Genomic DNA, 15786 nt, shown 5'->3' on the forward strand with positions numbered 1-15786 from the left:
CCCCCACTGTAGCTGAGCTGTCAGCCATTGCTGCAGTTCGCTCGTCTCCTGCAGAGACCAAGCAAATGTGGGGAGACCGTTGTCTCCGACAGCGCTATCTGTCCACTGAGGTATGATATAGTTGTAATGCATTTGTCTGTCGGGTATACATGGTGTAAAGGCAACACCCTCTGGCAGCCATACTTGCGCTTATGGATTTGACGCTCAAAAGATTTTCTAAACTGTGGCGTGGACTCGATAGAGTTCTAAACTTTGCCGTCAATTGCCAGGGCGCGTGGGCACTGGCCTTTAGAATGCATGGCTTCTGTACTGCAAGCTTCTGCTCAATCAAATACACTACAAGGACTCTTATAACACCATAACTCTTCATGGCATTGGTAAAATTGAGTTTTGCCCTCAAAGTCCATGTTTGAATGGAATGCAGAAGGTTTTTTTATTTCTTTCATACTACTGATAGAAGGACTTTCACACGCCATTGCATTGTGTTCAGACACAGAATATTATGTCTACTGCTCTTCATTCTATTCATCCAGCACATGCACTTATTCTTACTACTCTGGTTATGCTACTGTTTCTGCACTACAGTGCCACTGTTACCACACTGTATACAGTAGCTGTACATACTGTGCGTATCTGTCCATATGTCCCATACTAAATACCTATTTTTATACTTGATATATTCTGCTCATCACAATGCATGTATCTATATCATACACTGCTACACTGCATATATCTATACATGTTGTTCATACTTCACAGACATATTCATTGTCTGCTCTTATAAGGTTACTGCTAATACACTGCACGTATTTATGTTTTAATTTATATTACTGTAAACCACCTTGGTACTCTAAACCAACTGTATTCTACTCTCTACATGGCACTATATATCCTGTCCTGTCTAGGCAGCACCTGTCTATACTTTGTATATTGCACACTTCTGGTTAAACGCAAAGTGCATTTCGTTGTCTTTGCACTTGTACTCTACACAATGAAAATTAAATTGAATCTAATCTAGTCTAACACAAACTTTCAGCAAGTCCACAGGCTGGCCATTTTGGATGGGTATTGCGACTTACTTGAGGCACATCTTGTGATGGATCCCTCCGGCCTCCGGCTCGTAGTAGCCAGGACTGCACTCTGGGACGCACATCCAGTCCTGCTGCAGGAAGTCCGTGGCGCACCGGATGCACTCCTCTTTCCCTGGGCCTGTGAGCATAAACAAGACTCAGTACCACCCACGCCCCTGTGACAGTGCTGTCCCTTTAGACCCCCTGCTGCCACACACACACACACACACACACACACGCACAAACACATGCACACACACACACGCACACACACGCATACACACACACGCATACACACACACACACACACACACACACACACACACACACACACACACACCCCTCTGCACTGCTATTGCAGGTGCAGAGGCAGCTGAATAGATGGACTAATTAAGCGGCACGGCGTACTGCATCCATCTCTGGAGGATTCGCCGCTCTCCGCGCACGCACAATATGCCAAGCCAAGGATTGGGCTTTAATTTGTTGACCTATCTCATTCAATAGAGTCAGCGCAGCTTTGACGCAAATGCACTGGCAACAAATAGCAACCTGCTGCATTTTTTCACCAAAAAAATAAAAAGAAGATTAGATGATGTGATGAGTTTATAAGGGGGGGGAGCAGCCTTGGGCAGATTTATTACTCTATGGCTGACTAAAAGACACCGTCATCCATGACTAACACCACTCTGAGAGGGAGTACAAAAACACACAGCTGAACAGTTTATCTCATACAGGCATAAAAGGACCAGGTCCAACTAGGACCCATTGATTGTCGGATGGAGAGCAGAGTATTGACCGGTGGGTTTTCAGATGCTCTGTCCAGGACCTCTGACACAGACACTTTTTTTTTTTTTTAAATATAGTGGCAGCCACATGGTCGTCATGACTCAGGAAGTTTCCCAGACAGACAAGATTGCTAGACAGACCACTGCTGTCTCTGTTATGCACAATGAGATACACATGGGGAGCGCCAGGTCCTCCGGGAAGCCCTGGGCAACACTGACCGGTGCAGGTGGAACAGGAGAGGTGGCAGGGACTGCATTTCATTTCCTCCAGGTGAAAGAATGTTCCGTTGGCACACTCTGGAACACAGGTCATCCCTGCCAAGCTAAGGAGAAAGACAAACATGGCATGACATAAACAAACTTCGACAGGCAGAGGTCCGCTCAGCGCAGCGCTGACAGGGTGAAGCAATACTCACTCGACCACTCAGCGAGAGTGACTTGTAAAAACAAGAACCTAAAACAACAAACACTTTGTACACTTGATCTAAAACACACGACAACAAGCTTGTGCCTGAGTACTGTCAGCTTGACCCGTCCCCACACTTAATGATTTAAAAAGGCATTCTGAAGTCTAGAGACGCCAGGCTCAAATGGCCCTCTGTGTGTTCTCGAGGAACAGATAACGACAAACAGCTTTCAGGTTTTGAGAGACTGCCAGACAGTGAGAGAAATCGTTACAAAACCATGCATAAAGATCACCAGATGTGAGTTCTGACCAAAGCACTTATCTGACCACAGCTCTGCTGCCTCACTCTGACCTGGGAGATACAGCCATAGTACAAATCCCCAAAGAGACAGACATTTTAGTTGTTTTTCTAATATTGTGAAAAAAATATCATTACAGTTAGGCTACAATACAAGTCAACTCCTATTTTCACTGTGGGAACATTTTAATGTTAAGGGATTTCAGACACCCCGTACCATTTTTAACCACCGTGGTGCTAGGAGCAATGGAGACGACTTCAACTTCTCAAGCAAGTACGATGTTGAATGACAAAATACTAGGTAAATTCCTCCAGCAAGCTCAATTCGGTTTGCTGCTGACGTACATGACGTACATGTAAGTTTGTAGCAGGCATAGCTTGTTGAAAATGTGTTACTATACAACCTTCATCTATTAACGTATGTACCCACCAGTACCCCCGTAATTCGAACTATGAGCAGTTTCCCCCAATTATGGTGGGGTAATTTGCACTCTGGATACAGGGGAGGGAAACCATTCACCTTGGAGTTCTATCTGCCAGACTACTACAGTAGATGGGTCAAATTCAGCGCCTCTCCATAGCGTGTTGAGGTAAAGGCGGTGACAAGAGAAGGGTACCACAGGCAAAAAAAAACAAAACAGGATTTGATTCACTCCTTTATTTACGCTTTAACACATTAAAATTTAATGTCCAGTGTCCTTGTGTACGTTCCTGCTTTTACCTACCTTATCTTGTAAAAAACGCCTCCCCAGATTTTTACCCTTGTGGGAGAACGCCCGCTTCCCTTCAAAGTCATATCAACTCAGCGGCAGGTGTGACTGTGAAGCCATGGTGTGGCTTCGCCAACTCGGTGACAGGCAGTCAGATTATCCCCCCGATCCCCCCCCCCACACACACACACACACACACCTCACCCCCCCCACCACCGCCCATCCCCCGTTCCGCTCGCTCACACTCGCCCGGCGTGCTTAGCATGCCTGGCGCAGCAGAGACTGAATCAACACGGCAGTCTAATGATCACCTGCTCTGTTTACCTGAAGCCTTTGGTGCAGGCCGTGCACCTATCGGCGTCGCGCAGGCACTTCATGCAGTTTTCATGGCACCTCAGACACTGCCTCTGGACTATATCAAACAGAGAGAAAGAGAGAGACAGAGAGAGAGAGAGAGAGAGAGAAAGAGAGAGAGAAAAAAACAGAGAATATTGGATTGGAGGAGAGACGCTGGTTAAAGGTTTACATATGGATTTCGGCAGCGTCTGTGAATAATGAGCAGCGAACAGACAGATCTACTGTGCGCAAGAGCTCGTCTCTTGGCCAAACATCTGTCTGAGAAACTTTTGCAAAATGGGTCTTCTCCCCTGCTCTTGTCATTTCGCACATTCATATGCAAAATTCCTGCACTAAATAAGCCGTAGCCAGATGTGTGTGAGGAGGGGACATTATGCCTCTCTGGCCCGTTACATTCGCTACAGATGGTGGGAATTTAAAATGCTGGCGTTTACTGTTGTCTGTCGGGTTGATGAATACACAATGCCTGTAAACAAACACATGAGCAAACAATCCAGAGCGGGGGGGTGGGGGGGGGAGTGCGGTCTGTTGCTGGAGCTGATGCAAGACCATGCATGAGAACGTGGTCCTTCAAGGTGTGTGATAGCCTCGGAGCTTTTGCGCCCGTGCGCCTTCCGGAAGCGTGCACTACTCACCGTCGTCGGCGTAGAAGCCCGCGGGGCACGAGTCCGAGCAGGTGCGGTCGTCGGCGCGGAGGAAGAGGCCTCGGCGGCAGGTGAGGCACTCGCCGGGGGCGCGGCCCGTGCACGTCTCGCAGGAGCGGTGGCAGCGGCGGCATCGTCGGGCGCCGCCGTCCTCGAAGAAGCCCAGCGGGCAGTGGCTCACGCAGGTCCTACGGCACGCCAAGGGGGACAAATACACGTGAGCCGTCTTTGGAGGTGGTGGAGGATTGGGAGATTAAGTAAACACTACATGGTGCCTCTCAACATCTCTCCTCGATCCTCAATGCTCGATCCTCGAGGGGCGTTCCCACTGATCTATAACTAACACTGGATACAGTATCCCATTGTTGCCGCCCCATCATTCTTGATCTAGATCAGTGAGGACGAGAATCGAGGAAGGAAGGGAGGGTGTAGGGGTGCAACGGATCGAAAAAGTCACGGTTCGGATCGTTCCTCGGATCAAGAGTCACGGATCGGATCATTTTTCGGATCAGCAAAAAAAAAAAAAAAAGACAAGACAAGACAAATAAACATAGTTTTGTCTTTGACGGGATGTTGTAACGTGGCTCAAGCACTTTCAGGATGTGTTCAAAGTAGGCTAGTGTTGTCACGATACCAAAATTATTGTTTCGATACCAATACTAAGTCAAGAATGACTTTTTCGATGCTTTTTTAAAATTTTAGTTGATTTGGTGTTTAATCACCTTATATTGAATATTGTGTGATCATTCACACCAGTGGCCATCCAAGATTCTGCTTGACCCTCCACACACAATCTGCATATTTACTAGTAGCTACAAATGTTTAGTCATTTGTGTAGGCCTACTGATTTAGCTATCTTTAATGTGGTGTGGAGGAGTGCGCATAGGAGGTGTGTGTAATTGAGTCCCTGTCGCTTTAAGAAATACGTGAGGGTAATTAGGCTTCAGTCTCACGGTTTTATTCTTGAGAAAATAAGTTGGATATAGTGCATGACGACAAGGATATTTCATTAGATAAAATACATGTTAATAAAACTAACAAGTCGAAGAAAATCTTTCTGGGATCATAAAAGAGATGAGTGTCTTGCAATGCTCCTTTATGATTTTAGTGAGCACAAGCTATCTCCAGATGTACAAGTTAGCCAATGTTGCGTAGCTTATTGCTGACATTGAACCCAACAGTAGGCTAAGCCTAAATTACCTAAATATCATAGCATAGGTAGGTGCGCAACAAACTTGAGATGTAAGTGTGCACAAACGAACTTGATATTAGGCTATTATTGTGTTGCTGCTATGCAGCCACATCAGCACTTAAACTAGCTGCCATGTATTGATGGTTGGCATGACCGCTAATAACGTGTGTGAGAGCAGAAAAGACGCGCAGGCAGGCTAGGGGAGCAGAGCAGGGAGGGACTAGAAGCATGCCTTGTGGACACGCATGTTACTTCAAAAGAACACACGGACATTATTATTAATAATTATTATAAATCAATCCGCGGATCATGTGTGTGCCGAACCGAAGATACTGATCCGAACGGATCACGGATCAATGATGATCCGTTGCACCCCTAGGAGGGTGTATAAAAGACCAAATGAGAGGCACCCTATGTATCTATTCACTCACATCGCAGAGAAAAAGAACACAATTATGGCCTTCATCTCGGTCATTGGACACAGTTTCTGATGAACTAAGGGGGATTTGGACATGAAGAGAGAGTGGAGGGAGCAGAGAGGAGTAAAGGGGAGTCGACTGCTGTCAGGGTGACATATGAAGTGAAAACAGATGGAGCAGGAGTCTCGCGTTTACCTTCCTGTCTTGAGGCTGCCCAGGCTGAAGTGGATGCAGTTCAGACAGTGATCCGCGTCTGGCCCGTCACAACCCTGATCTCCACATTCACTGTGACAGGAGCCTGAGAGAGGAGGAGAGGAGAGGAGGAGAGAGGAGAGAGGAGAGAGGAGAGGAGAGGAGAGGAGAGGAGAGGAGAGGAGAGGAGAGGAGAAGGAGGAGAGAGGAGAAGAGAGGAGAGGACAGGAGATGAGAGGACAGGAGAGGACAGGAGAGGAGAGGAGGAAAGAGGAGGATAAGAGGGAGAGAGGAGAGGAGGGAGAGAGAAGAGGAAAGGTGAGGAGAGGAGAGAGAAGGGGAGAGGAGAGATAGAGGAGGAGTGGAGGGAGAGAAGAGGAAAGGAGGAAAAGAAAAGCGAAAGGAGAGAGAGATGGAAGAGAGGAGGGAGAGAGGAAAGGTGAAGAGAGAGAGAAGAGGAGAGGAGAGGACAGAGAGAGGATGGATGAGGCTCTTGGACGGCCAACAGTAGCTCTGAGCCAGCACGATGAAAGCCACAGCGGGGGCAGGTGGGATGAATCGTACCATTGTACTCCTCCTCCTCCTCCTCTTCCTGCTCCGGGGTCACCTGTGACGGCGCCGGGCTCGCCAGCTCCTGGCCGGGGCCCTGAATCTCCAGCATCCGAGAGCGGGAGTGGTGGGAGCCGTGGGAGTGGTACGGGTCCTCCGCGGTTCCGTACAGGATCAGCGTCCATTCTTTCAGTTTACCTGGTCAACAAAACGGTTGGCTTGTTAGACTGAATGACTTGCTGTGTTCTTCAGGTGAGCAGATTTTCTATGTTCTGGCAGCCCTGGGTTTCGTGTGCTGTGTAAGTGACGGGTGTATTAAGAGGTGGAAGGGCGGCCAATAAAATGTTTTTGTTTAAGTGCATTTAATAAACGAGTGCTGAAATTCTCTGACAGGGCGCTGAAATTCTCTGTCTCTGAAAGGGCTCTTTTGCAACTCATTTCGTCGACCATTTGTTTGCCAACCTGAAGCAGTGAGAGTGAGCCATAAGCGAGTACATTTCCAATACGTGATGATGATTGTATGCGCTGAGGGGACAGCACACCACAGAGGAATAAGGCTACACTTCCAATAATGAAGTCAGAAGACAAATGGAAATTCAACGCTTCCACACACATCAGAATTTCCTCTCCCCTCACGGCCTCCTGGGTAAAACAACACCACGGCTAATTACGAGGACAACTTGGTCTCTCCGCTGACCTCGAGGCCGAGCGCAAGGCAAGGGATCGCACACACACAGAGAGAGAGAGCGAGAGAGAGAGAGAGAGAGAGAGAGAGAGAGAGGGGAGAGGGGAGAGGAGGATGATTAGTGCTGCTCACCCATGACCTCGGGGCTGCGGAGCTGCGAGGGCGAGTCGGCGATCTCCAGGGTCCACTGGCCCTCGGCTCGCTCCCCCCAGCAGTGCACCGTCATGAACTCCCAGTTCCTGAAGCCCTCGTTGGAGTTGTCGAAGAGCCTGGGAAACGGCGGGACGTCGAGAGAGAGAGTCGAGAGGGGAGACAGAGGGGACAGAAAAAACGAAGAGACCTTGCATAAGAGAGAGAGAGGAATGCTGTCGAGAAGCTTAATTCAATGTACCGAGATGGTTTCCATCTTGTGTCAAAACCCCGTGGCACTGTGCCAGTAACTAAATTTTTAATTCAGCACTCTGAAGAAATGAGCCAGCTTTATCCCCTGTAGCTTTCGAGAAGAAGTGAGGGGGGAAAAAAGTTTAATGGCATTATATTTCTCTACTTCAGAATTGTGAGGGAGAATGTAAGGGGAAATTGGATCCTCATTGGCGTCTCAGGTTAATAATCTTTCAGATCGCAATCTTCATTATCGAAAAACAGCGGCCATCATTTGTATTTCGAGATCCTGAGCTATGTTCTCTGTAAGCACAAAAGAGAAAAGGTTGAAAAAAAAGAAATAAACGCAGATATTGGAGTGCCTCTGCAAAATTGCTTTCCCGCTCGCAAAGTCAACTCTAACAAAGTCTCGCATCTATCTGTGTCAAGCAGGCCTGGACGGCGAGCGAATTAAAAAGGACAAGCCTCAACATGATAAACATCCGAAATCGAAACAAATGCAGGTAGTGCCCGGCGCCTAGATGCACCATTTGCATTGATGGCATTTGTGTTTGATTGTTCAGGGGCATTCGGCTAATTCTTCTCCTCCCCCTCCCACCCACACACACACACACACACACTTTTTCACTCTCACTACCTGTGCAACTGATGAACTGGCTTGGATTTCCAAGGCTTCATGTTCATCTATTCTTCCACCCCATGCTGGGTGAATGTAGATGAGCTCCGAAGCTCTTTTGTGTTCCGCCGGTGTGAGGCTGTCCTTTGAACTCCTTTCAGTTAGATTAGAGAAAAACTTCTCTCCCCTGCTGTCAGGAAAGATAATCAACACCGCGGCCAACATCGGAGGTTTGGCTCGTCGCCCGAGCATAAAATGAGCTCTGGACCCTCCCAATGACTCCTTGTGTATGTATCAGAGTATACACAATCTGTGTGCCCCACTGCGCCTCTCTCTCTCTCTCTCTCTCTGCAGTCACCTCTGGACCGTCCCAGGCACACTGGGAGAAAATGAAGTGGTAAACCTATCACTCTGAGGCATCAGGCGTAAGTGACTTTAACGTTGCCACTGGGGCCTCCGAATCGCAAGCTCTCTCCCGCACTAATTCAACGCAAATGTTGTCCCGGACAGCCTTCCAGCACATTTAGAGGGGAATCCGCTGTTGGCTCTGCCTGGCGAACATAGATAGCATTCTTAAGAGGAGAAAGTGCATCGCGCCAAGACGATCAGTAAATCACCGTTTCCCCCCGTTAAAGTCTCGAGAGGAGCCATGCGTGTCGAGTGCTGCGTCTGCGGCTACCGCTTCTCCCGGTTCCTTCATCTAGAACTTTGTGTGTGTGTGTAACTGGAGAGGGTCCTTCTCTAACACCATAAGCACTAACACTATAAGCACTGACTCTGTATGGCTGGAGCGATAAACAAAAAAAAGCCACACAGAGGACACGGGCGCATCCATGGATAATGACACGGTGATTTCAATCCAACTAAAGTCATTAAAGTGGCCCTGAAACACAAAGGCGGTGGCACTCCATTTTTTCCGCCACTTACATTTGATGTCGACGGCAGATTTCCCCCGACACGAAAATAAACCAGGAGATCTATCTGGAACTCCAAATCGCCCCTCTGTTTTATTCATGAGGCTCCGAGAACAATCAGAAGCCCTCAGTTCCCATAACAGCGGTGCGCGCGCCACGCACAGAGAATACCAAAACCCGGTGAAGAGCCGCCACCGGGGGGTAGGAGGTGGGAGAGGGGAGGGAGGGTAGGAGGGGGTGCGGAGGAGCAGAGGAGATGCCAAGAGACCAAAGGCATCAAACTTTCCGTGAGTGACAGCACTGTGTGCTTCATGCTTGACAGAATTCTGAGGATCAAGCCGGGGAGCCCCTAGACACACATAAGCCACCTTTTAATGCCGCTTTTAATACCCGCAAAAAAAACAGACAGGAAGTGCCGGGGCGTCGGGGACGGCATCGTTTATTCCTCTCTTAACGCTGTTGTTCGGAGCAAATTAAAACGCCACTATTCATATCGCGCCGTGTTTATTCTCATTCAGGTGTGTCTGCGGATGAATCCCAGATGAAGTCGGCATTGTGTTGCATTGTGTAGTGTACTCTGCACTGTTACTGCAGCATCAGAAGTCTGGCTACAGGTTTTTTTTCCCCATGCCCCCCCCCCCCCCCTCCCTACAAATGTGTCAACGTTGTGCCAGAGCGTGTGGGCAGAGCGTGGCGGGCGCCCGTGCCAGTGGACGTGCGGTCGGTCCAGCGCTACCTCTTGGCGAGCAGCTGGGAGCGGGTGCCGGAGGGGGAGACGAGGTTGATCTCCAGGTCCCCGCGGCGTGGGTGGACGAGGAGCACGCGCACCACCACGTGCTCCAGGTAGGCCACGTGCTGCTCGGCCTGACCGCTGCAGCCGGTGCTGGTGACGGTGGCGTTGAGCTTCTGCTCCGCGCGGATGTACCTGCAAAGACAAACACACGGGGGCTCAGCGTAAGATAGGAACCGCGTGGGAGTGGGTTTGGAGTGGAGTTAATCAAAGATCTTTGGTAGAGAGAGAGAGAGAGAGAGAGAGAGAGAGAGAGAGGGAGAGACAGACAGAGACAGAGAGAGACAGAGAGAGAGACAGAGACAGAGAGAGACAGAGAGAGAGAGAGAGAGAGAGAGAGAAAGAGAAAGAGAAAGAGAAAGAGAGAGAGAGGCCATGAAAGAGATGTCAAAAGCCTAGTTTAAACAGAGAGGCAGAAGGGTTTTTTCGGGAAGCAGATAGACAAACAGACAGACAGCAAAACAGACTGACAGAATGGAGATGGAGAAATGGGTCAACAGAGTAAACAGCAGGACACAGGGCCACACACATTAGTGCATTAGGCACACTGACTGAACTAAGTCCTTGTTTACGCAGCGCATGGCTCTGCATTGTGAGGGCTTTGTGAGTCAAGATGAAATGTCTTGTGTTTACGACCATGCCAGGGAACAACGGTGTACAGATGGCTGGTGAATGACTCAAACTCCACGGGCCAAAATCAGTATTTATGATGCATTCAAAACAGGCACCGTCCAACTCAAAGTGGGTGGGCTCGCCGAGGAGCCCAAGTGCAATGTTTTTCCCCCCTCGTTTTACTGACCGAGAGATAGCAGGAGAATCAAAAACCCGACCGCGCCACGTCCTTGGAGCGGGTCGAGTCCCACACAACGCTTCTCTGTTTAAACAGTGTTTGCAGTCTATCCTCAGTCCTCCGTGATGCAATTCAGCTGAGGGTTTGCTAAACATAGGTCCCCGGATTTGATGAAGGCACACAACACACCGTTCTCCCGCCTCCTCTCTCAACCTCATTCTCTCTCGTCTTGACATTCAGCCGTGACATTTTCCACAGCTGCCGGCATGGGACATTGAAAATCGATCAGTGCTCGATCCACACTAATGAGATTCAAAGTGAGGCATGTCTGCCGCAAACTTGTCCCTCTGACGCTGAGTCGGGTGGCGGGAGCGGCTCTTCAGAGCATATATAAATAAAAGTCAATCACCGATCGATACGGGAGGACGAGGGACCAGAGCTCGGCCCAAACGCCTCGGCCAGCCAATCGGCACGGCATCAAGGGACAGAGTGACGCACTCGGCCTCGCAACACTCTTCCAGCAATCATCAAGAAAAAAAAAAACAATTATCAAGGGTTCCATGTCAAAAACTATAGATTGAGCCCAGAGTATGAAAGGGGGGGGGGGGGGGGGGGTAGGTACATGGGGGGATTCTACAAATAGGGAAGTGTGTGTCCATCACTGGGAAGAATTGATAATACAATTTGTATTGGTGTGCAAGTCTTTACTTTATGCAAAGTATACTCAAGCAAAGCAGCCTAATGGGGGATGTGAGGTGGATGGGCGGCATGTTTGTCTGTGGGTCGTATTGACCCAGCTTGGTGGGAGCAGAGCGACGTGTGACCGTGCCCTAGCACTGTAGCTGGTGAAGCCAGTGAAGGTCAGGCTTTATTGAGGAGAAAGCGCAGCGGCTCAATCTCCACAGTCCACTCCAAAACACTGGTGTAGACAGGCACGAAATCGGCTGCTCGAGGTTACAAATCACACGGATCTCTCAGGCCATTACATTAGTGATTAGCCCAGACAGGGCACCAGGGAGTGGGGAAGCAGATCCATACTAAAACACTGTTTTGACAATCGATTACATGTGTATGGCCACAGCTTCAGCAGCATCAGAGGCACTGGTACGAATTACTTCCCAAACTCCCAACAGCCGCTATGCTTTTAAAGTTACAACGCAGTGTTGAGATAAGGCACCACTCCATTAAAGTCGCTCTCCTTGTTGTGGTCCGCTACTGCTTGTAACAACCACAGACCTACAATATTCACCAAAGCTTCCCCCCCCCCCACCCTCCTCCTCCTCTCTCCGCCCGTCAGTAAATCACTGATCCGACATCAGCTCTGCTCATTTCACGAGACAGCGGCCACGGTCACCCTGGGACTGCGCTGGGGCTTGCTCGGGAAGTCCCCTGCCCGACCAGGCCCTGGCTCGTCGCTGCCCACTCCGGTCAATGGCCAGCATTGTGGAGGACCCGTTGCAAACGGCTGATATGTAAAAAGACCAAATGCGCTCGACACTCGGTGGGAGTCGACCACTCAACCCTGCCCTCCCCGAGCGCTCGAGAGCCTTCTCGCGGGCCCTCGGCAGTTTGAGTACATCCACCGCCGTCTCTCGCCATTTTATAGCGGGAAGCCAACGGCCCGTGAAATCAAGCCAGACATAAAATGCAGCCTGGATTTGCCCCCTCATCCATGACCAACGCATTCAAGCCTTTGTTTACAGCGAGGTCTCGCTGGGAGGTCGTGTGACGACGACATGGCAACAGTGTTGCATAAACATTCCGTTCTCCGATGGCGTTCTGCGACCGTTTTTCGCCGATAATGAGCACGAAAGAGAACGAGACGAGAGTGTTGAGACAGCACGGGAAGTCAAGCAGAGCGAAGTGACACTGGACTGAACTCTTTGAAGCCCCCTTTCAAAAGCCTGCTTTTTTTTCTCACTTTCATGATGGCATCACAGATTTTTATCACCAATAAAACCATCATGATTCAAGACATGTTTAGGCAACACAGCTCCCCCCTTTTTTTTCCCGGCATGATGAAAGATTTTTGTGATGTCCTGCTACATCTTATGATTTATTAGACTAGCCCATGCAAGTGCCAGATCCTATTCAATCAGTCTCAAATACGGAGCGAGCGGATGCAACACCTCTCATTATTTCTAATAGATGAGTTCTCGGGGCTTCGCCGCATCTCTTTTTTCTCTCCATCAGAGACGGCATATCTATATGCTTATTAAAGACAAATGGTACGCCCCCGATCCTTTGAAGCCTGAACTACTTTGTTGTAAAAGCAATGAGCTCATAATGCTTAGACATGCTCCAATTATTCACAATGGCCTCCTGATGAAAACAAATGGGTCTAATTACAGAGCATTATCATCAGATACAGTCTTCAAACATTAGAGCTCGTCTTCATTACAAATACATTAGAACCCAGTCAGTCATGTTTGTATAAATGCCGTATATCAAATGAAAGTGAGAAAGGACCTTTGGGACGCACGTAGGCTTATTTAGAGACTCTCTGATTGATGGCGTAAGTGATTTAATCAAAGCCATGACATAAGCAAAGGGCTGGTGATAAATGTGTGCAAGTTCTGGTGGGGGGTGGTGGAGCGAGGTGTGTGTGTGTGGGGGGGGGTCTCACCTAATCCACATTACAATGACCATCACAACAACACAAACTTGAAGAAGTTCAAACTGTGAAGAGTTCAAACCAACAGATCACAGAGCTCTAATCAAAGTCCATGTATCATCATTTCACAGAGAGTATCAATAAGCAGGTGGGAGAGCGATGAGACGAGATGACATGATACAGTGAGACACCGTTAGAAGCAGGTGAGAAAAGAGAGAGGAGGAGCAGGGTCTCTCACCTGGCCCTGCGATCTGATATTTTGGTGCACGAATGCTGAGGTGGAACACTTCTCCACTTCTTGGCCTCCACCACCATGGCGTCGGCGTCCACTAAGCCAAAGCCATACAGGTGGCTGACTGGGGAGAGAGAGAGAGAGAGTGAGAGAGAGAGAGAGAGAGAGAGAGGGGTCACCACTTGGTCATCTTCTTTACTGACATCAATGGTAGCATAGCCTGCTGCCTTGTCCAGACACACTCTTCACATCGCCAGTAAATTATTAACACCATCCGTGAGTTGGAGAGTGTGTATCTTCGAATTTCTGCACTGGGTGACTAAAGATAGTGTGAACTGTCACAACACATTGCTCTCTGTTTCATCATGAGGTTTGAATGACTGAGTCAATATCGCCTTAACCTGAAGAGGGTCATGGGTGGAAATCCTGACGGTTAATTCTTACTTACTGACTTACATCAATGTTACGTCATAATTCTTACAAGGGCCAGTTTGCCCCAGGGAAACTCGAGGCTACGTGCCTTGCTCAAGGACACAACTGTGGCCGCTGGGAATTGAACCCCCATCCTTGCTCGCTACTGCTTGCTAGCCCAGTTCCTTAGCTGCTATGCTACCATCGCTGGGAGTGGGCCAGATGCAGAAGCCCACCTCTGTGTCCAGCTCCATTGGTCTTCCAGTCTTTGGCTTTCAGATGGACCGGTCTGGAGGTCTTCACCAGGAGGTGCTGCACGTCACGCCAGGTGATGAGAGGACTGAAAGGTAAAACTCCAAACACTCCATGATTCTGCACGTGGGTTCTGCACGTTTCCATTACATTACATTACATTACATTTGGCTGACGCTTTTTAACCAAAGTGACTTACAACATGGTAAAACACATTTTTAAGCTTTTAAGAGCAATTCTAACAACAATAAACAAAAAACACAATAAGTGCATCAATGAGTGCAATTGTCCGTATATCAGTTTCACCATCAGGGTAAGCACACATCTGTGAACCTCAAAATACTACCTCAAAATATGAACCTAAAATAATGTCATTATGTTACATCATTGTATGCTGTTATGAATGACTGAACTTGACTAGACTTAAACACCGGAAAAATAAATGCAAAACTATAATTTGTTGGCACGAAACACATGTTTCAGTCATTTCCATCCTGAAGTTGATGTCTCATTAAGTACATCACTAATTATCATCAATAGTAATTAAGTTTTATTGTATGCAGAACTATATTACATCCTTTGTCTATAAATTGTGATGCTGAAGAAAGCACAGAAACATCCAAATGCTAATGGAAAAGGTGGGCATTTTAAATGTAGGCTCCACTCTCCTCTAACACATTTAAATAGATATGCTATAAAAAGTACTTTATATGGTAATGCAACTTTTTTAACCAGTGTTGCTTAAATTATGTTAACCCAAGGAACAATAATAAATACTACTGTCCACTTCAACACACCTATAACATTGGAAGTATACATATTCAAGAATCGTCAAGGACTAGAGGCTAAACTTTTTTTTTTTATCCTTCAACAGATGAAGTTTAAGTAAGGGATAATGTGTAGAACGCCAGTCATTATCGGGAAAATACGTCCTGACAGGGCGAACATGACCCCAACAGACTAGCCGAGGGGTCTTGCGTCGTTCTGAAGGGACTTGTTTTCCCCATAATGACCAGCGTTCTATACATTATCCCTTACTTAGTACACAGCATTCTACACATTATCCCTTACATAAATTATATACGGTAGGCTATATAAGGACAATGATATTTCAGGAGGATTTAACATCTAGGCTTTGTGAAGCAACGTGCCTACCCTGAGTGTGAAACAACCCATTTAAGCTCATTAAATCAGAAACTGAATCTCCATCTACCAAAGCAGGTCTCACTGGCCATACATTTGCAGGCGGCCTTACACAGAAGGTTTGCTTTTTGTTATGAATGCAAAGCACTGTGTGGTATTTAAAAAGGATGTAGCAGTTAGCGCCAGAGACCCCCACAGGAGCAGGGTTAATGCTAATGATTTCACAAGCACTGTAATTACTTATCCTTGAGTGTAATATGAAAACTCCCATCATCCCACAACCGACAAGTGGAGGGAATTAAGAAAAAAAACAACACAATTGAGCAAGAAAATGGG

The 15786-nt window shown here is 47.9% G+C and overlaps 1 protein-coding gene across 1 annotated transcript in view; it reads right to left on the reverse strand.

Moving 5' to 3' along the window:
• pcsk6 (proprotein convertase subtilisin/kexin type 6) overlaps positions 1-15786 on the reverse strand; it is a 37260-nt gene that overhangs the window by 4200 nt on the left and 17274 nt on the right. The window contains exons 10-19 of the mRNA XM_062549997.1: positions 14292-14395; positions 13651-13768; positions 9955-10143; positions 7440-7576; positions 6638-6820; positions 6077-6179; positions 4262-4458; positions 3594-3681; positions 2075-2178; positions 1080-1209 (exon numbers count right to left, since the gene is read on the reverse strand). Of these exons, the coding sequence (XP_062405981.1) occupies positions 1080-1209; positions 2075-2178; positions 3594-3681; positions 4262-4458; positions 6077-6179; positions 6638-6820; positions 7440-7576; positions 9955-10143; positions 13651-13768; positions 14292-14395 (1353 nt within the window). The remainder of the gene's footprint in view (positions 1-1079; positions 1210-2074; positions 2179-3593; positions 3682-4261; positions 4459-6076; positions 6180-6637; positions 6821-7439; positions 7577-9954; positions 10144-13650; positions 13769-14291; positions 14396-15786) is intronic.

This window comes from Sardina pilchardus, chromosome 11 (genome assembly GCF_963854185.1).
Source record: "Sardina pilchardus chromosome 11, fSarPil1.1, whole genome shotgun sequence".
NCBI classification, from domain to species: domain Eukaryota; kingdom Metazoa; phylum Chordata; class Actinopteri; order Clupeiformes; family Clupeidae; genus Sardina; species Sardina pilchardus.